This window comes from Clinocottus analis, unplaced genomic scaffold, assembly GCF_023055335.1.
Source record: "Clinocottus analis isolate CAN_PGR_092001 unplaced genomic scaffold, fCliAna1.0.p SCAF_14, whole genome shotgun sequence".
In the NCBI taxonomy this organism is placed as follows: domain Eukaryota; kingdom Metazoa; phylum Chordata; class Actinopteri; order Perciformes; family Cottidae; genus Clinocottus; species Clinocottus analis.
The window spans coordinates 2,392,470-2,412,505 of record NW_027175865.1 but is presented as its reverse complement, the minus strand read 5'-3'; the positions used below and the strand labels follow the sequence as shown (position 1 = coordinate 2,412,505).

Here is a 20,036-nt window from a genome sequence, read left to right as displayed (position 1 = left end):
CGGAAATGGGCTTCCATACGTTTCAAACTGAAGGTTTAGAAAACTTTTCAAACTTTCCGTAACAGTTCCAGTGAAGAGAATGAAGCCATCGTAATGAAAGTACCACGTCCATGACTCTGTGTTTTAACCCTTTCCTCCCCCTGCCGGGGGTTTATTTTCCCACAGGGCCGAGCGGCGCCACCCTCACGCTGACGGGCTCAGGATTCGGCAACGACTCCCGGCTCGTCTCCGTCAACATAAACCACGTCGCCTGCGTCGTGTCCGCCGCCTCCGACACGCAGGTGCAGTGCACCGCGGGGGACAACCCGGGCGGGGCCTACCCGGTCGAGCTGAACCACCGGGTCAAAGGTCACGCCCGGTCGGACGCCAAGTTCACGCACGAGCTGACGCTGAGCGCCGTGCGGCCCGACCAGGGTACGCCATCCGATCGGTCTCTACTTGGCGTGTTCGTGTGTGCATTTGGCTTTAATATTAATACATTAATACTTCTCTCCTGCGTCTCCAGGCAGCTTTGGCGGCGGCGCCCTGCTGTCGGTGCAGGGCTCCGGGTTCGACCCGCACAACTCCACCGTGACGATCTGCGGGCGGGAGTGTGAAGTTGTCCGAGAGACGTCCACGTCGTCCCGCCTGGACTGCCGCTCCCCGTCCATCAACGGTACGAGTTCAGCTTTGATTTAAAACACAACGTCGGGACGGTTTGTCGATCAAATGCAGCGTGACGTGTGTTTCCAGTTTGGGTTTTCTATAGTTCATATGACGGCCGAAGAAGCAGGATTCAAAACTTTAAGTTTAAATATTTGAAGAAGAACGTTGAGACATTAATGTTGTGTGTCAAGAAGAAGAAACGACAGACCGGCTTTAATGAGATGCAGTGATATGTAGCGTGTACAGCATACAGGGGCAAAGTTTGTGGTCATTTTAAGTGCGTTACATTTCAGATTTATTGTCATACAGCCTTTGTTACGGGAAGCATTGTGAACAATTTCATCTTTTATTTCTGAAACCAAACAAACGCTGTTGTATATGTCACAAAAAAAACACATATTTTTCAGTCACGTGACTTGTCTCCGGCGTTGCACAGGTTCTCCGAAAAGGTGAAGTCCGGACGGTTCTCACGTTCTCCTTTTTTTTTTTTTAGAAGGAATGTGTTCCTGCAGGTTTTTATGATATTTTTAGTTCTCGACTCATCAGGCCCGGTTTTGAAGCCGTGTGAGAGGAATGCCGTTGTCCTTCAGGCCAGCAGACGATGACTCGACGGCGGAGATAAGACATCTCAACGCTGCTTTGTTTTTATCTCTGAGCGTGTCCTGTCGCCTCTCAGACACCCGGCCCCAGGTGAGCTGCGTGGTGGCCGTCATCAACCCGCTGAACGCCGTCAACGTGTCCGACGGCTACGCCTACAAATCCCAGCTGACGCCGGTGATCGCCGAGGTCTCTCCGCGCAGAGGAGGCACCGCCGGAGGCACCCGGCTCACAATCAGCGGCTCCGGTTTCAGGTGAAGGGACGAGGACACAGAGGAGGAGGCCCCGCCCCCGGATCACGGGCCGCCGGTTAACAATCAGGCGCTCGACTCACGTTACACACTTTGTTGCTTTGCTTTGCTGTCGTTGGCTTTTCTTGCTTTTGGCCCTGAAGGGAGTTTAGAACTGAGTTTGTTTTGCACACAAACGATGTTCCCATAGTGCCGATAATAAAACCTCAATGTGCAGTTACATGTCCACATATGGCCCATTAACTGCTAATTATAAATAACAGCAGAACAAATATGTTTACAATTATATCACGTATCTATTATATATATATATATATATATATATATATATATATATATATATATATATATATATATATATATATATATATATATATATATAAACACAAAAATACAAATACTCCCTTTTATTCTGTTTAGTTATATTATATGATTGCAACAACATACTATTATGACATAATGCAGAGTGTTTATGGGGTCTATATGTTATATTGAGGTTTATAAACTAAATAGTGTTGTATTTAATTCAGTTTATTATATTTTGTAAAGCCCAAAAACACAAATATAAGATGCCTCTTGTATGGCATGGTATGTTAAAGTATATTATAAAGTAAAATATATTATATAATAAAGTAAGATATATTATATAATAAAGCAAGATATAATATATTATAAAGTAAGATATACTATATTATAAAGTAAAGTATACTATATTATAAAGTAATATATATCATAAAGTAAGGTATACTATATTCTAAAGTAAAGTGTAATATATTATACAGTAAGGTATACTATATTATATTACAGTATATTATATATAATAGACTATATTGTTAATGAGCATGCTATTGTATTATATTATCCTTACTAAAATGATATAAAAGTTGATTATACATGTGTGATTTAACTAAGTTTTGATAGATATTTCAGAGGGTTTAATGTTAAATTAGAGTGTGTTATAGTATCCTTTATACATAAACAAATATGTCTGTCACAATCCAAAGTATGAATCATTGATTGATCTCTTTTCCCGCCTCGCAGCACCAACATAAACGAAGTCAACGTGACCATCGCGGGCTCCGTGTGCGACGTCCTGTCCACCAACAGCACGCACGTCGTCTGCGTGACCAACTCTCAGCGCCGGTCCCAGGAAACCAAAGTCCGACTGAGCATCGGAGACCGAGGCATCGCCAAGATGGTGAGAGAGAGAGAGAGAGAGAGAGAGAGAGAGAGAGAGAGAGAGAGAGAGAGAGAGAGAGAGAGAGAGAGAGAGAGAGAGAGAGAGAGAGAGAGAGAGAGAGAGAGAGAGAGAGAGAGAGAGAGAGAGAGAGAGAGAGAGAGGACGGCCCGTCTGCGTCCTGATGCGTTGAGTCTCTTTAACACTCGTTTTGCTATCCGCTGTTCTTCAGGACCGGGCCGACTTCTTCTACATCGACTTGTGGTCGTCCAGGTTCACGTGGGGCGGCCTGGCTCCGCCCGAGAAGGGCTCGTTCGCCGTCATCACCAAAGGCCAGATCATCCTGCTGGACGCCAGCACCCCCGTGCTGAAGATGCTCCTCATTAAAGGTACAAAAAAGGACTTTGTACATGTTAAGCGCGTAAATGCTCTGTCGAAAGAGTTTGAAAACGTTCTGTTTCTGTCTCCTCAGGAGGCAAGTTGGTGTTCGATGAAGCGGACATCGAGCTGCAGGCGGAGAACATCCTGATCACGGACGGCGGCGTGCTGGAGATCGGCCGGGAGGAGGCGCCGTTCCAGCACAAAGCCATCATCACGCTGCACGGGAACATGCGCTCGCCCGAGTTACCGGTTTATGGAACCAAGACGCTGGCCGTCAGAGAGGGAGTGCTGGACCTGCACGGTACGGAAACACGGTTAGCTTAGCTTAGCACAAATGCTGGAAACGGGGGGGAACGGTTAGCGTGGCTTTGTCCAAAGAAAAGAACCGTACTACTAAACACTTAAATACAATTTTTTACTTATGACAAAGTCTTTTTGACACCGTCTGTCATTTGAGTCGCGTGTCCTGAAGCGATGTCATCGGCGGCGGCAGCGCCCCGCCCCGCCCCACCCACCCTCGGGTGCAAAGTCCTCGCTGACGAGCTGTTCCTGCAGGCATTCCCGTTCCCGTCCCCTGGACCCACCTGGCGCAGACGGCGGCCAACGGCTCCAAGACGCTGACGCTGGTGAAGGCGGTGACGTGGAAAGTCGGAGATGAAATTGTCATCGCGTCCACCGGACACAGGTGCCGTCGAGAAACACAACGATTTCAAAAAAGTCAAAACTACATATTTTACCATTATATCAATATTGAGTTAATGCATGAATATGCAAAATTAAAACATAGTGGAGAAAAAAAAGGATCCTCAGAGAAACTAGTCCCGCTAAAAGGTAACGAGCTCAGCAGGATTTAAATTAAATCTTCGAATTAAATATGAATGAATAATGAATTAATGAATAATCAACCTAAAAATAATTTTTGCTCTCTAAATATGTCAAACGAACCCTTTTGGCTCAACTTCACTGTTCCTGTTTTGTTTTTTTGTCACTGAATAAAAATCCATGAACACAAAAACGTCACACACACACACACACACACACACACACACACTGACGTTGACCAAATCCTACAAAGTAACTCTAATAAAAAAGTAAATCTCAACAATGCAGCACAAAAAGCTCTCCTAAAATATACACGTGTGCTCAAGGATTATTCAGCTGAAATGGTAATTTTAATTTAAAATATTTTCATGTCATAAGAAAAAAAAAATCAACACAGTCGATGCTTTTGTCTTGAGTCACAGTCACACTGCACATTGCATTAGCCGCAAAGTATAAATCCTTTGTTTCCGTACTCAGGCACAGCCAGAGAGAGAACGAGCAGATGAGGATCGCCGCCGTGTCGTCCGACGGCCGGACGCTGACCCTGACCGAACCGCTCAAGTACACTCACCTCGGGGTGACGGTCACGCTCGCCGACGGCTCGACGTTCGAGGGCCGAGCCGAGGTGGGCCTCCTCACCAGGAACATCTTGGTGCGAGGCGCCGAGCACCAAGACTGGAACCAAACGATCGCCGCCTGCCCCGCGGGCTTCAACACAGGTACCGAGTTCTGACCTGGAAGCGGTAAAAGAAGAAGAGACGTTGCTCGGGGTCGGTCACGCCATCGTTGTATTTGAACATCTTTCTGTTCTGCAGGTGAATTCAGCACCCAAACCTGCTTCCAAGGCCGGTTTGGAGAGGAGACCGGCAGCGACCAGTTCGGAGGCTGCATCATGTTCCACGCGCCCAGACCGAACGAGAACCTGGCAATCGGCAGACTGGAACACGTTGAGGTGAGCCGCTTCGAGCCAGCTTTCTCTGCTCCGACCTGTTTTATGCTTTTGTGAAAAATGGCGAAAAAACCTGACTCTTTTTCTCCAGGTCTACCACGCGGGACAGGCCTTCAGGCTGGGCCGCTATCCCATCCACTGGCATCTGATGGGCGACATCGACCACAAGTCGTACGTGCGGGGTTGCAGCATCCACCGGACCTTCAACCGGGCCGTGACCATCCACAACACCCACAACCTGTTGGTGGAGCACAACGTCATCTACGACATCATGGGCGGGGCCTTCTTCATCGAGGACGGCATCGAGACGGGCAACGTGGTGCAGTACAACCTGGCCGTGTTCGTCAAGCAGAGCACCAGCCTGCTGAACGACGACATCACGCCGGCCGCCTTCTGGGTCACCAACCCCAACAACATCATCCGGCACAACGCCGCCGCGGGGGGCTCCCACTTCGGCTTCTGGTACCGCATGCACGATCACCCCGACGGCGCGTCCTACGACGGCAACATCTGCCAGAAGAAGGTTCCCCTCGGCGAGTTCTACAACAACACCGCGCACTCCCAGGGCTGGTTCGGCCTCTGGATCTTCAAGGACTTCCACCCGATGAAGGACGGGAGCTGCGGCTCCAAGAAGCCGCAGCCGGCCGTCTTCCGCGACTTCACGGTCTGGAACTGCGAGAAAGGCGCCGAGTGGGTCAACGTGGGCGCCGTGCAGTTCGACGGCTTCAGGATGGTCAACAACGAGAAAGCCGGCATCGAGGCCAAGCGCATCCTGCAGTGGGCCGTGAGCGGCTACGGCGAGGTCGGCGGGGCCACGATGTCCAACGGCACCATCGTGGGCCACGTGGACGAGCTCGGCCTGGGGGACGGGTACTGCACGCGGCGGGGTATCATCGCGCCGCTGGACGACGGCCTGAGCGTCCTGAACACCAAGTTCCTCAACTTCGACCGGGGCTCGTGCACGGCCATCGGGGTGGCCGCGATCGACGGGACGTGTGTGGATCGCTGCGGCGGCTGGGCGGCCCGGTTCGCCGGGATCCAGTTCTTAAACTCGCCGAACAAGGCCGGCTTCAGGTGGGAGCACGAGGTGCAGCTGGTGGACATGGATGGCTCCCTCACAGGTAACCCGTTAGGCTCTTAGTGTTAAAGTCAGGCATTACAGCTCAGGTGGGCTCATCCTCACCTCTTGTATCTTGCGATTTCCTTGTTTTTTTTTAGGAAAAATCAACCACAAAGTGGTGCCGATGAGCGGCCTGCTGGACCCCGCCCACTGCTCCAAGAGCGCCGAGTGGAGCGTGGGCTTCCCCGGCGCCGTGTGCGACCAAACCGTCGACTTCCACCGCCTGTCGTTCAACAACCCGTCGCCCACGTCTCTGAAGGGCAAGGACGTCATCTTGACCAACTCTCACGGTACCGACACACACAGACACACACACACTAACACAGTTTTGTTGAGGAACCTCATCTGTAAATCTGCGACGACCTCTACTGGTGATTAGTGGGAAGTGCAGTAGATCTCTGTCAGGTGTGATGTGTCTAAACAAAGGTTTTAATCACAGGCAGCAGCGTGGTTCCCTATCTGAAGAAGAGAATGACTCATAAGCTGGGCTGGATGGCCATGCTGCCCTCCAGACAAACGTACAGGTGGTTCTTCAAAGACGTCGACCACGTCACCAACATCACTTACGACGCAAAGTTCTACGGATTCGCCGTACGTGAGACACCTTCGCACACGCAACAGGACCTCACTGTAAATGTCCATGAAGGCACTAACGTCTATATTGTTTTTCCCCTCTCACAGTCGGATCAATTCGTGATCATCAACCACAACTTCACCCAGAAACCAGACCGCTTCAACATCATCGATGAGAGGAACGGCTCCACGGCGATGCTGAGCTTCGGTGGCAACAACAACGGAGACTGGTACTTCAACAACGACACCAACAACCTCTACTACATGAGTAAGACACTTTCACTTAGTTCTGTCTTTGAGTAAAATGAGTTTTAGCTTCTTAAATATATTCTGTATATCATTGTAAATGTAATATCTTTGGGTCCGGGACTGTTGGTCAACAAAAAACAAGATGTCGCCCGTTCTGATGCGATGTGTCTCCTTCAACAGTTGCCACAAACTACACTTTTTTTTCATCAGCACCGTCGTTGTCGTCGGTCTAAAATCGAACACCTTTGACCTCCATTATTCACCAATATCTCTTTTAGTATCCGGGAAGACGAGCGAGCGCAGGCGTCGCTCCAGCGTGGACCGCTCCCTGAGGGACTCCGCCGTGAAGTTCAAAGTCTACCGCTGCTTCTTCCCCGACTGCATCAAACCGCCGCCGCCGCCACCGGCGACTCTCGCCCCCATACCTACCCACCGGCCAGACGACTTCATGTAGGTTAACACCCTCCTCTCTTCCCAGTGCATCATGGGATTTATGACCAGGAGGAAGTGTGTATTTACAGCTAAATGTACTAGAAGTATTCGAAGTAGTACGCATGTTGTTGTCACAGTTGTTATCGCTGATGCATTTGTATGCGGTGTTTTTCTGTTGTGGTTGGTCGAGTTGGTTTTTTATTGACATGAGCTTTAATGAGAGTTTATTCTGAAGCAAATCCTAAAATACTTATTTTGCCGTGCTAAATGAAATATTTCAACTTATTTTTAATTTAAAAAATGAAACTTTTTGGATGGAAAAATGTAATCGGAAGGAAAATGGAGGGGAAAAAATAGAAGGATGACTCTTAAAAGTGAAAAATGTTTAACTTTTGCAGCATTTGTGATTCTTAAACCTGTGTTTCCCTCCAGCTTGTGGTCCAACGCCTCCTTCTGGACGAGTTCAGCTGAAAACAAGTTCACTGCACCCGCAGAGGGCGCCGATGTGGTCATCCCCTCCGGTAAACAACTCCAACGCTGCTCAGAGTTGTTTTTAAACACACAAAAAAAGCGCCCAGGAACTCCACTTGTAACTGGACTGTTGTGGTTGTATTGTGAAACCTCTGCGTCCCCGCAGGCACGTGGGTGGTGTTGGACGCCGACACGCCTCGGCTCAACAAGCTGACGGTCGTCGGGGTTCTGGAGATCCCCGACAACTTGAAGAACTCGTCCTCCAGATCGTCCCGGGCCGCGCCCGAATACAGAGTCGTGGTGCTGGACGCCGTCTACATCTCCATCCAGGTCAGTGGATCCTCACTTTAACCCAGCGGGTCTCGAACCTTTTCTGTCACCACGTTGGAGGAAGCAAAATGTTCCCACCGCCCCGACAACACGGGAACAAAATGGTCCAACTTTTTGAGACTCCTCCATCCGTGGTTTTTTATTTAATAGATTAAAGAAAATGGAAATCCCTTTAAAGTGAACCAGATTGCTCCATCTGACAAGAACTAATAACACGTGCAATCACTTTGTTAAAACAATGCAAATAAAGTTACATATGTGCAGAAAATAACTCATATTTGAGTCAAATGCAGAGAATAATTCCCCCACTGTGGGATTAATAAATATGGAAGCCCATTTCCGCCACACACACAAAAAAAATTATAATTAGGACCAAAAGAAAATTAAAAATCTCAATTTTTTTTTTTTCGTTGCCTTTTTTTGTTGACTTAAAAACACGAAAAAAAAAGAAAGAAAGTTTCCCGTTTCATTCAGGAGCGACTACTGACAATAATTGTCAAAATTACGCTCACAGCCTAAATATAATTGCAGCTAATATGTGTACACACAAAGTACATTGTTGTTGTTTTTGGGCCTAACTTTTTTTTTGGTCTTCAATTTTTTTTAATTTTTTTTTTTGGTCTTCAATTTTTTTTAATTTTTTTTTTTGGTCTTCAATTTTTTTTTATTTTTTTTTTGGTCTTCAATTTTTTTTTTTTTTTTGGTCCTAACTTTTTTTTATTTTTTTTTGGTCTTCAATTTTTTTTTTTTTTTTTGGATCTTCAATTTTTTTATTTTTTATTTTTTTTGGTCTTCAATTTTTTTTTTTTTTTTTTTTTTTGGTCCTAATTTTTTTTGTGGCGGAAATGGGCTTCCATAAATAAAGGATTGTTAATTTTTATTTTTTTTAAAGAATCTGCATCTCCCCACCTGTAATACCTCCGCGCCCCACTAGAGGGTCGCGCCCCACAGTGTGAGAACCCCTTCTTCAAGTCTTAATATCATCAGCGCTGAACACAGGGAAAAACGTCACCTCCCTGCAAGCTAAACACTCCTCAGCTTGGTATCGCTTACTGATGTCAAAGTAGTAGTACTGCAGAGTCAAAGTACTCAGACGCTCGCAGTACAACGGCGTTCAGTGGGGTGATGATGTCGGCGTCTCGTGCGGGTTTCAGGGCGGCAGGCTGATCGCCGGGTGGGACGACGCGCCGTTCAGAGGTCAGCTGCACATCAAGCTGAGAGGGAAACACAAGACGCCCGACTCGCTGCTGCCCAACGGACCCAACCAGGGGGCCAAAGTCCTGGGTGAGGAAACGTTGCAGTGTCTGCTTCTGTTTGCAATATGTTGTGCAATATTCTGTTTTTGTATGTTGTAAATATATCTACATAATGTACACGAGGGCTCTTCCAAATAATGTATTTATATATATTTTTGAAAGTGTCATGGATGTGCATGTTTGTAAAAAAAATTGTAAAAAATAATTAAGACAGAGGAGGGGTTGAATACAACAACTAACACCATGAGTGTGTGTGTTTGTGTGTGTGTGTGTGTGCGACAGGTGTGTTCGGTACACTGGAGCTCTACGGACAACCTCCCAACGTCTACCACAGCAAACTGCTCTCCACCTCCGCCGCTGGATCCAGCACCCTGAGGCTGTCTGAGTCTGTCGACTGGCAGGTCCGAGAGCTTTTATCTTCACCTTCACCTCGGGTGTTCGTGTGATTAAAAAAAAAAAAAGAAAAAAAAGGATGGTCAGGGTGTTTTTTGAAGTGTGGTTGTGTGAGATTAGCTTAGCTATTTCAAGATGGCGTCTGGAGAGCAGACGGGAGCAAAGCAACGCTCGTAGTTTCAATATCGAGAATATTTAAACCCTTAAAACACCAAAGTCCCCGTGCCGCCCCCGACTATGAATACCTCATACGCCCCCGCTTCAAAACACCCCAATGTACTTGAAGTATTAGTACAACTACTGCGTACTCAGCCGCCCGTTGACGCGTCTGCTTTGGGTTCAGGTTGGAGACGAGGTCGTCATCTCCACCACCAGCTACGACGCCTGGGAGACAGAAAAACGCCGGATCGCCGCCGTGTCGGCCGACGGCCGCGTCCTGACCCTGAACCAGACTTTGACCCACACTCACATCGGTCAGTTCAGCGTCAGAATGACGTTTAAACCCACTGCAATAGCATGTGGCACCTGTATGTCATTCAGCTCATTGTCACCTTTATAAAGCTGTTTTCATTGCATGAATAAACCTTTTTGTGATGGATCTAATTCATACTGTACGTATACTACGCAGCTTTTTGAGTGTATCATTATCCTCTGAAAGAGCGTCTCAGATCCACGATGCTGACCTGTGACCTGTGCCTTCAGGTGAGACTCACTCCGTCTCAGGTTCCTCGTCGTCCTACCGGCTGGCGGCCGACGTCGGCCTCGTCACCCGAAACATTAAGATCATCGGCGCGGAGTATCCGGAGATGATGGCGGAGTCGTTCGGGGCCAGAGTCCTGGTGGGCAGCTACTCCTCGGGCGGAGTCGACTATAAAGGTAGAAAGAAAGGTCTAAACTGGGGGTTTGGATTCTCACAGACTTAATTAGACAGACCTTTGGGCCTCTCAGGAGGATTTAAAGCGGTTTAATTTCCAGATTGATTCCTCTTTGTAACTTCTGCAGGTTGATTTCGAGCTGAACACTTTGGGAGTTACTTCCTGATGATGAGGCATTGGGCTTCATGTCAAAGAGCTTCATTATCTCTATCCCTGATGTGTTTTCATCCACTTTTTCTAGTTTATTTATTCAAACACATAACTCCGCCTCATGGTTGGATGCTTTACAGGCAAAGCTCAGATCAGGAACGTGGAGTTCTTCCACTCGGGTCAGGAAGGCTGGACCGACGACACCGACCCTCGTTACTCTGTGGCCTTCCTCAACCTGGGAAAGGTACAGCAACACACACACACACACACACACACACACACACACACACACACACACACACTCCAAAAAGGTCTTCTAGTTCATCACATTTCTTGATGTTTGCTCGGACAGTCAAAAAGTATCTATTCGTTTTTTCTTCTTCTTTTTTTCTGCGTCGAAAGGTTTCGGAGAACGACACGTACATTCAGGGTTGCGCTTTCCACGACGGCTTCTCTCCGGCCATCGGCGTGTTCGGGACCGAGGGCCTGAGCGTCGACGATAACGTGGTCCACCACACCGTGGGCGAAGGTGAGCGGCCAGACCGTCCCGACCGAACAGTGGAGAGGTTTTTTTTCCTCCGGCACTAAAGTCTTGAGTTGTGTGCAGGTATCCGAATTTGGGGCGACAAGATAAAAGTGAGGAGGAACCTGGTGATGATGACGCTGTGGCCCGGCTCGTATCAGGACAGGAAGGAGGACTTCAACTTCGACTGGAACGCCGCCATCGAGGTCCGAACTCTCGTGGAACAACACGAACACTAAACTATTCAAATCTGCTGCTGCTTTCGTGATCTTTACTGTGTTTTTTGGGGTGTTTCCAGGTCAATGAGGGGACAAATGTGGTGCTGCAGAATAACATCGTGGCAGGTTACGAGAGAGTCGCCTACCGCATCGATGGTGAACCGTGTCCAGGTAACGGGAACGAATCCAACTGAGGACCGAGGAGAAAGATGCAGAACCGACCTCCTTAAAGCCTTTTTTGTTGTTTTGTTTCTCCTCCCCGCTGCAGATGCCATGAACAAGAACGAGAAGTGGATGCAGAACGAGGCTCACGGCGGTCTGTTCGGCGTCTACATGAACAAAGACGGTCAGCCCGGCTGCAGCCTCGTCCGGGGCTTCTTCGTCTGGAGGAGCTTCGACTACGGCATCTACTTTCAGGTTCGAATGCTTTAAAAAGGTCCGACGACGGTCTGGCTTACCGGGACCTTACCGGGCATTTACTCGCAGTAGCTTTGGAGGAAGTAACTGAAGATAGATGGATAGATTATCGGCATGAAATGACTCGTCGCCTCTTCCTCATCCCTCTTCCTCTCGCCCCCGACAGACCGTCATGAGCGTCATCGTTTCCAACGTGACCCTGGTGGAAAACGGGATGGGCGTCATGCCCATCGTCTACGCTCCCCCTTCGCTCGCCCACGCGTACGCCGATAAATACGTCAAAGTGCAGGTGAGTCGCCTCTTCCCCTCTCGTGCCTCGTCGTCGCGTACGGTTCGGTCGACGGGGCTCACGCTCCTCCCTCCGCTCGTCTTTCCCTCCAGGGTGCCGTGATTGTGGGCAGCAGCCCGAGGTTCGACTGCGCGACGGCTCGGCCCAGCGGTGCCTTCAACCTGGCCAACACCAAAGTCCACCGAGCACCGAGACCGCCCACAGGTACGCCGATGAGGCCGAAAACGCTAAGTATCACTGCTGCACGCTGGAGTGTGTGTGACATCGTGACATTCAGCTTGAAAATGAACGTTTTGAAACCTTGATTGATTTAAAAAAAAGTCGTTTTGACCGTTTCATTCATCCAACAGAAATGCGTTCCCTTTGTTTGTTGGTTAGATCGTTTTCTGACTCTTTTCTCTGTGCACAGGAGGCAGATCTGGAATCTGTTGGCCGAACTTTCTATCGGGCCACAACAATGGTCCAAAGATGTCCCTCCACGGGTCCACGAGCTACAACGCCATCAAAGGACTGATGAAGGTCACGGGTGAGTTCAAGCTCTGCCGTGTAATAAAACACAATCCGACGTCAAGAAGAGCGTGTCGTTTATCTCCTCCTCCTCCTTCTCCTCTTCCTCAGACACGACGTTCGCCGGTTTCGGAAAGGTCTGCTCCAACGAGACGACCTTCATGTTCATGACCAACCCGAACAACGAGGACCTGCAGCACCCGGTGCGCGTCTCAGGCGTGACGATGAGCGACAGCACAGAGGAGGCCAGGGTGTTCGTGCACAGGCCCGACGTGGGGTAAGTCACCAGAAACCAAGAAAGCAGGCCTTAAAGAAGAATCAAACGCTGTCTTCAAAGTCGTGAACGAGATGTGTTGACGTTGTCCTGCTTCCTTTAATCTCATGAGGTTTGTATTTTGTCCTCAGTAAAGTGAACCCGTCCGACTGCGTGGACATGGACTGCGACGCCAAGAAGAAGACGCTGCTGAGGGACTTGGACGGGTCCTTCCTGGGCGCGGTGGGAACCGTGGTGCCGCAGTCCGAGTTCGAGTGGGACGGCGACGCCCGCAGAGGGCTGGGCGACAACCGCATCCCCAAAATCATGCTCACCGCCCTGAACGGCAGCCGCATCCCCGTGAGCCACATCGCGCCGCACAAAGGTAACTCGAATAACCGAGTTCATTGCGAAAGATTGATTAGGATTTAGAGACTAAACGGCGCCGGGTTAAAAAGTCGTGAATGTGCAATTCAAGACTTCTTTATGATTTACGAGGCCATCGTAGCCGGTGAAGAAGTAACGCTACTTGTATTTCTTAGCTTATTTGCTTTTCTCCAATACAATTGAACTGGAAATAACAGGCAAAACCGCATATAATCAATTATTCAATCATCCATATACAAGTCACTGCATTCAGTGTATTTATTTCGCAAACAAAAATCTTCTTTAAATTCAAGGTTTAATATGATAAGAATGCATTCAGGTTAATACTCTAGCTTGTTGGTTTCAAGCTCGGTGTTTCTGCAGAGTCAGCATTTTTATTCTAAAAGATGACGGAGAGTCCAATAAAAAAAGTTTCTTTTGCGTTTCCTCTGCATCCCAGAATGCAACTTGTGTCCTGTTGCTTCTCCCCTCAGGTGTGATCAGAGACGGCTGCACCTACATGCCTTCCTGGCAGAGCTACAAGTGTTTCGGGCTGAACTACAGGATGCTGGCCATCGAGAGTCTGGACTCTGACACGGAGACCAGGCGCCTGTCCCCCGTCGCCGTGCTCGGAGGCGGCTTCTTGGACCTGATCAACGGTGCGTTCCTGTCCTAAGGTCTCTCAACAATCTATATATCTAGAAAGTCTTTAATTTGATTGCGTGTCCCTGCATCTAGGTCCTCAGGACCACGGCTGGTGCTCGGGCTACACCTGCCAGAAGAGGCTGTCGCTCTTCCACGGCATCGTGGCCGTCGGTCGCTCCTTCGACGTCTTCTTCTCCAGCGTCAGCCCTCAGAAGCTTCGCCTCATGATGCTCAACGCGGCTCCATCCGAGGTCAGGAGACCAGATATTGATCAACAGCTTCAAAGCTCTTAAAAGCTCCTTTAAATATATATATAAACCCATGAGTTTATTCTGTTTAAACATACATTTGTTACTGATGAACCTCTGGAGCCATTTTTTTTTTTTTGTTGGTCCTTTTTTTTCACTTTTCGCTGAGACACCGGTTGCTTTTCGATTCGTGCAGAGCGTCGTGGTGTCCGTCTTCTACTCCAAGCCGCAGCGGTTGGACGTGTACGTTGGCGACAAACTGATCGCGCCAAATAACGCCAAGTGGAACTCCGACAACACCGACTACACCCTGCAGAAGCCCAGCTCTCCAGGTACTGCTGCTCGACACCAGCGGGGCAGCCATGTCCACAGCGTCAGCACAATCTGTTCATCTTTTCCTTCCACGCCTCCAGGTCAGTACGACCCCCAGATGAACGCCACCATGGGCAACAACTACTTCGACCGGGACTACAAGATGCTGAGGGTCCTGGTGAGAGGCTCCCAGCCGGTGGAGATCCGGACCGCCCCGGTTCTCGTCATCTCCTTCGACCTCCCCGCCATGACCGAGGAGGAGTTCTTCGGCGACGGCCTGATTAAAAACCTCGCCGCGTTCCTCAAAGTTCCCGCCAACATGATCCGGATCACCAACATCATCCGGGAGAACGGGGACGCGCGGCGCAGGAAGAGGTCCACGGGCCTGAAGGTGGAGGTGGAGATCAAGAAACCTCCAGTCCAGCAAACCAGCAACGCCACCAACGGTTGGTGGGAGGAGAAGAGTCTCGTTGCTGTGTTGACATTTGTTTTTTTATAGACCGATAGATTAATGATTGATGTCCGATGTGAGAACGTTGGCCAGGATCTCTGTCACATCTCTCTGTTCTCGTCCGTCCTCTCAGACGAGGAGGACTTCGCGCTGTTGAAGAACATCGCTGACGATCTGGGCCAGGCGGCCGTTTCCGGCAACCTCAGTCGCTCCATCGGCTTCAACGTGTCTTCGATGGGCATCATCCCTCCTCCTCCTCCGTCATCCGACCCCAGCTGGAAAAATGTGAGCGTCAAGACACGAGTAAAAACTACACAAATAACATCAGAGCTGTACGCCATGTGTGCTCACTGGTTCGGTGGTTTTTTTCCCGCCTCGAAATCTCAGGAAGCCATGGAAGAAGTGACCAGGGACGAGCCCACGGCGAGCTTCGTGACCAGCGTAGCGAACCTGCGGCTGATCGAGGAGCCGATAGCCGGAGCGTTTGTGGGTCCTCTGCACCAGCAGCCCAGTCTGATGGCTGTGGACGAGAAGGTGAGGCGCCGCCGCCGCTGAGAGCAGGGAAATGACACAAAGATGGTGGTGGCTAATCTCTGGAAAAGGGAACCACCAAGTAGATTCAACGCCGTGCTGAAGTAGGCGTTTCCTTGTGCCGTTGTCCGCAGGGTAACTGCGTCTCCGTGGGAGTGACGAGTCTCGCCGTCACGGCCAGCCTGAAGGACGCCAGCGGGAACAAAGTGGGCGGACTGGAAGGAAACGCCACCATCCTGTTCAGCACCTGCTGGGCGAACTTCACCGACCTGTCCATCAAAAACAGCGGTACGTCGGCTTCACGTTTTTGTTCCTCATTATAGTCGATTGACAGAGAAATAATCGTTTCAGATTGGATTTCAAGCCAAATAATCTTCGATTCCAGTTTCTCAAACATGAGGATTCATCTTTTCACCCTTTTATACGATTGTAAAGCTAAAGATCGTGGCGTTGTGGGCTGTTTGCATGAAGACACATCCTTAATAGTCGACACAAAATCACCCCGAATCACCACATCAATGACTCGTCCTCCTCCCTCCTGCAGGCGAGAACCTGACCATGGTCTTCACCCTGAAGGAGTGGGGCGCCAAGTCTCGCGCCTTCTCCGTCAGAAACACTCCGACCACCCAGACGCCGTCGACCACAGCGGCCACCTCGAACGCCACCACCGACGTGAGCGTCTTCAGTTCGGCCTCCACGGTGTCCGCCGGCAGCCTGTGTCTGGTCAGCGTCATCTACGCTGTGGCCTGCTGCTCCGAGGGGACCCCCATCTGCTAGACGGTTCTGTGTCGTTGAGAGGTTTTATTTTAATGAAGGATACCTCGACACGGACACGGCTGCTGAAGGAAAAACAAAAAAATATCTTGAAATATATATATGGGTGCACATGGGCTGGGTTTTCATTTTTTTCGCGGTCATTTTTCACTTTAAACCAAATAATATGGATGGGGTTAGGATTTCTCAAAACTCCCCGCTTGTAAGGATTGTGTGTGTGTGTCTTTCCTTTGTTGTGTTATGCGTAAATGTCTGTTTGATACGGTTACTCTCAGGGTGTTGGATACAGATATATGTGTTATATTGTAAAACAGGTGCAGGTACTTAACAACATGAAGGAATATATGAAGTTTACATTTAAAAAAATATGTATTTTCTCTCTTCAATAAATTCTTTTGCATTGCATCCGTGTCTTCATGTCCTTTGTAACGCTGAGAGGAGACTCTGTCCATGGTGCTGAAGGCAGCTGATTGGCTGAGGGTCTCTGGCTTTGCGGGGCGATACGCCCGCGCCCCACCAGGGGGCAGGAGACCCCGTGCAAAATCCTCAATTCATCCTCAACTGAGGCTCAGTTGCGGCGGTGTTAACTCGTCCTGCTTTAAACAGGAAAAAAACACTTCTGAAACTGAGAAGAAGAAGGAAAAAATATCTTAAAAACAGACATTTTCGCTGTGTAAAAAAAGTTTTTGTGCGCGTCCGCAAAACGCGCCAGAAGTTGAAGAGCGTCCTTTCAGCGCACATCTGCCTGAGGGAGGTGACGGCCGCCGGAGGAACAATTAGTTTTACAGCCTTAATTTGCGCCCTCCATTAAACGATAACAGCACAATGTGGGCGTGAACCCCCATTCCCTTCCCCTCCCCTCTTTTCCTTTAAAAAAAAAAAAAACTTTTGCACCGCCTGTCCTCGGGAGCTGTGCGCACTTTTAGCGGAGCAGCCACTTGCTGCGGAGTGGATGCAGAGTTCAGCTCCGGCGGTCCCCCTCTTCCTCCTCCTCCTCCTCCTCCTCCTCTTCCTCACCCCTCCCCGGTCCCACTGCTCCGGCTCCGACACCAGAGGATGGACCTCCGCCGCGCCGCGTCCCTCTGCGGGGCTCTGCTGCTCGTCTGGTGGATCCCTCGCTCTCACTCTCTCGCTATCTCCCCTCCGGCGGCCCCCAAGAGCGGCAAGGTGTCGAGGATCTTTGACGGGCAAGAAGCCTCTAAATACTTCAAGGAGTTTTACGCGCCGCCGCGAGCCGACAGACACATTAAAGCGACTTTTAAAGACTCCGTCGAGCCGCACGACTACATGCTGTCTATTTACAAGACCTTCTCCACGGCGGAGAGGCTCGGGCTCAACGCCAGCTTCTTCCGCTCCTCCAAAGCTGCCAACACCATTGCGAGTTTTGTGGACAGTGGACAAGGTACGTGGAGGCTGCCCGGCGCGCGCGTGTGTGTGTGTGCGTGTGTGTGTGTTTGGTTTACTCATGTTGTGGGGACTTGTAAATGTTTTTACAGTCTTTTTTGGGGACTCACTTTACTTTTGGTCCCCCATAAAGTGAATTATCACAATTCAGATTCAAGATATTTTTATTGTCATATGCACAGATAACAGAGATACTCTGTACAATGATAAGCTGTCCTAACACACACAATATTCAATAAACTTAAGGTAAACAAAATAAGGCACACACTATATTAAGAGTATTGCACAATAAGGCACAGAATAACAATAAACTTAAGGTAAACACAATTAGGCACAAGGGTGAAGAATTGGTTTAAGGTGAGGTTTGGTTAGGATAAGTGGTGATGAGGATAAAACCCTAAAAAAAATCAATGTAAGTCCATGTAATGTCCGCTAAAGCAGTGGTGTGTACCCCCTGTGGGTACGTGAGATTTAAAGAAAATATATGTGAAAGTAACATCCATTTAAAATCCATCCTTTAAAATGTGATATTTAATAAATATTCAATAAAATGCATAGGTTCCTAAACATAATTGGATGTATTCTATATTAAATTAGACACTGATTACACAGTGCTGTGTATTACATCTTTTCTTTTCAACCCAAAAAGCTTTGCGCCAGTTAGAAGGTTGGCTGGAAAATATTCTTCAGGGGCTACATCACTGAAAAAAGGTTGAGAACCACTGCTTGTTTGAACACCCATGACTCATACTTTGTCTCCCACATTAATTCGGTGCAGACAATAGTGAGATTTTTCTTGTCAGATTCCGCATCTCTGTGGTATGCATATCGTCCCCGCGAGAATGCGTCTGACCTGCTTGCTTTAATGCTTTCCACAGATGACCTCCCACTCCTCCCTCTGAGGAGACAGCAGTATCTGTTCGACGTCTCAACGCTCTCCAAAAAGGCGGAGGTGCTGGGAGCCGAGCTCAGGATCTACACCAAAGTGTCTGGGAATTTCAGGATTTCGGAAACGGAGGCCGTCGACGTCCAGCTCCTCTCCTGCCACGACCGGCAGCTGCTCGACTCCAAAACGCTGGACTTGCAGGACGCCCAGAGGCCGAAGTGGGAAGTGTTGGACGTGTGGGAAATATTCAAAGAGCAGCAGCACCTGAGCCAAGGGAAGCATTTCTGCCTGGAGCTCAGGGCCATGCTGGACAACCCGGAGAGGGAACTGGACCTGCAACATCTGGGCTTGCACAGGCACGGCAGGCCCCAGCAGAAGAAGGCCATCTTGGTGGTGTTCACCAGGTCCAAGAAGAGGCAGACCCTCTTCAATGAGAGGAGAGAGGGGAGAGCGTTGCTGGGTCTGGAGAGGAAGGCCAAAGAGAGGGGTCCTGGTGCCAAGGCCAGCAGGAGAAGGAGGACGGCGGTGTCCAAGACCCGGCACGGGAAGAGACACGGCAAGAAGTCCAAATCCCGGTGCAGCAAGAAGCCGCTGCATGTTAACTTCAGAGACCTGGGCTGGGACGACTGGATCATCGCCCCGCTGGACTACGAAGCGTACCACTGCGAGGGGGTGTGCGACTTCCCCCTGCGCTCCCACCTGGAGCCCACCAACCACGCCATTATCCAGACTCTGATGAATTCAATGAACCCCAGCAACATGCCGCCCAGCTGCTGCGCCCCGTCCAAGCTCAGCCCCATCAGCATCCTCTACATCGACTCAGGAAACAACGTGGTCTACAAACAGTACGAGGACATGGTGGTGGAGTCCTGCGGCTGCAGGTAGTCGTGTCGTGGCGCTTCACCTTGGACCCGCTTCCTTGTCTGTCAGGGTTTCTAGTGAGTGGGAATCGAACAGCGTTACAGACCGCGTGGAGACGAGGCTGCAGCTGAAACAAGGGAAACTTGCTTCAAGGAAAACGTAGCGATGCTTTTCCTCACCGTGCACCCAACAGGGTCAAGATTAATACCTCAGACATTTGTTTTCTTATTTTTTTCTGTATCTTCGGCAATGTAAACACTACAGTGACTGCTTTTTCGCGAATATACGATGAGATAATCCTGTTGGAAACTACATCTTTTCTGTTACCCAATCAAGAAAACGTTTTTAAAAAAGCGGTTCAACATTTTGGCAAATTCCCTACTTTGCTTTCCTGCAGAGAGTTAGATGAGAAGATTGATACCACTCACCTGTCTGTATGCTAAACATGAAGCTACAACCAGCAGCTGGTTAGCTTAGCATAAAATCTTCAACAAACAAGACATAACATGTTAATAATGGGATTTAGAAGTGCTAATTGTGTTACCTTTGGACAGAGCCAGGTTGCTCTCTGTTTCCTGTCTTTATGCTAAGCTAAGCTAACCGTTTCCAGACTTCAGCTTCACATTCACAGCACAGACTCAAGAGTGATATCGAGCTTCTCAGCAAGAAAGCAAATTGTC

General features: G+C 49.2%; 2 protein-coding genes across 2 annotated transcripts in view; both read left to right on the top strand.

Moving 5' to 3' along the window:
• The window catches only part of pkhd1l1.1 (PKHD1 like 1, tandem duplicate 1), a 35,289-nt gene extending 19,081 nt beyond the window's left edge, over window positions 1-16,208 (top strand). The window contains exons 39-76 of the mRNA XM_068575475.1: window positions 166-414; window positions 506-655; window positions 1,322-1,496; window positions 2,535-2,691; window positions 2,903-3,059; window positions 3,143-3,352; window positions 3,607-3,736; window positions 4,351-4,592; window positions 4,689-4,825; window positions 4,914-5,943; window positions 6,041-6,232; window positions 6,382-6,533; window positions 6,624-6,783; window positions 7,043-7,214; window positions 7,629-7,717; window positions 7,834-7,997; window positions 9,152-9,281; window positions 9,536-9,654; window positions 9,990-10,119; window positions 10,349-10,522; window positions 10,812-10,915; window positions 11,074-11,200; window positions 11,279-11,400; window positions 11,493-11,583; window positions 11,681-11,829; window positions 11,996-12,118; window positions 12,211-12,322; window positions 12,528-12,644; window positions 12,737-12,902; window positions 13,031-13,263; window positions 13,739-13,903; window positions 13,983-14,140; window positions 14,334-14,469; window positions 14,551-14,895; window positions 15,034-15,185; window positions 15,288-15,434; window positions 15,566-15,719; window positions 15,976-16,208. Of these exons, the coding sequence (XP_068431576.1) occupies window positions 166-414; window positions 506-655; window positions 1,322-1,496; window positions 2,535-2,691; window positions 2,903-3,059; window positions 3,143-3,352; window positions 3,607-3,736; window positions 4,351-4,592; window positions 4,689-4,825; window positions 4,914-5,943; window positions 6,041-6,232; window positions 6,382-6,533; window positions 6,624-6,783; window positions 7,043-7,214; window positions 7,629-7,717; window positions 7,834-7,997; window positions 9,152-9,281; window positions 9,536-9,654; window positions 9,990-10,119; window positions 10,349-10,522; window positions 10,812-10,915; window positions 11,074-11,200; window positions 11,279-11,400; window positions 11,493-11,583; window positions 11,681-11,829; window positions 11,996-12,118; window positions 12,211-12,322; window positions 12,528-12,644; window positions 12,737-12,902; window positions 13,031-13,263; window positions 13,739-13,903; window positions 13,983-14,140; window positions 14,334-14,469; window positions 14,551-14,895; window positions 15,034-15,185; window positions 15,288-15,434; window positions 15,566-15,719; window positions 15,976-16,208 (6,953 nt within the window). The remainder of the gene's footprint in view (window positions 1-165; window positions 415-505; window positions 656-1,321; window positions 1,497-2,534; window positions 2,692-2,902; window positions 3,060-3,142; window positions 3,353-3,606; window positions 3,737-4,350; window positions 4,593-4,688; window positions 4,826-4,913; window positions 5,944-6,040; window positions 6,233-6,381; window positions 6,534-6,623; window positions 6,784-7,042; window positions 7,215-7,628; window positions 7,718-7,833; window positions 7,998-9,151; window positions 9,282-9,535; window positions 9,655-9,989; window positions 10,120-10,348; window positions 10,523-10,811; window positions 10,916-11,073; window positions 11,201-11,278; window positions 11,401-11,492; window positions 11,584-11,680; window positions 11,830-11,995; window positions 12,119-12,210; window positions 12,323-12,527; window positions 12,645-12,736; window positions 12,903-13,030; window positions 13,264-13,738; window positions 13,904-13,982; window positions 14,141-14,333; window positions 14,470-14,550; window positions 14,896-15,033; window positions 15,186-15,287; window positions 15,435-15,565; window positions 15,720-15,975) is intronic.
• Window positions 16,209-17,261: 1,053 nt separating this feature from the next.
• gdf6b (growth differentiation factor 6b) lies at window positions 17,262-19,380 on the top strand. Its single transcript, XM_068575476.1, has 2 exons — window positions 17,262-17,607; window positions 18,488-19,380. The coding sequence occupies exons 1-2, from the start codon at window positions 17,262-17,264 to the stop codon at window positions 19,378-19,380; spliced, it is 1,239 nt and encodes a 412-aa protein (XP_068431577.1).
• Window positions 19,381-20,036: the final 656 nt, after the last annotated feature.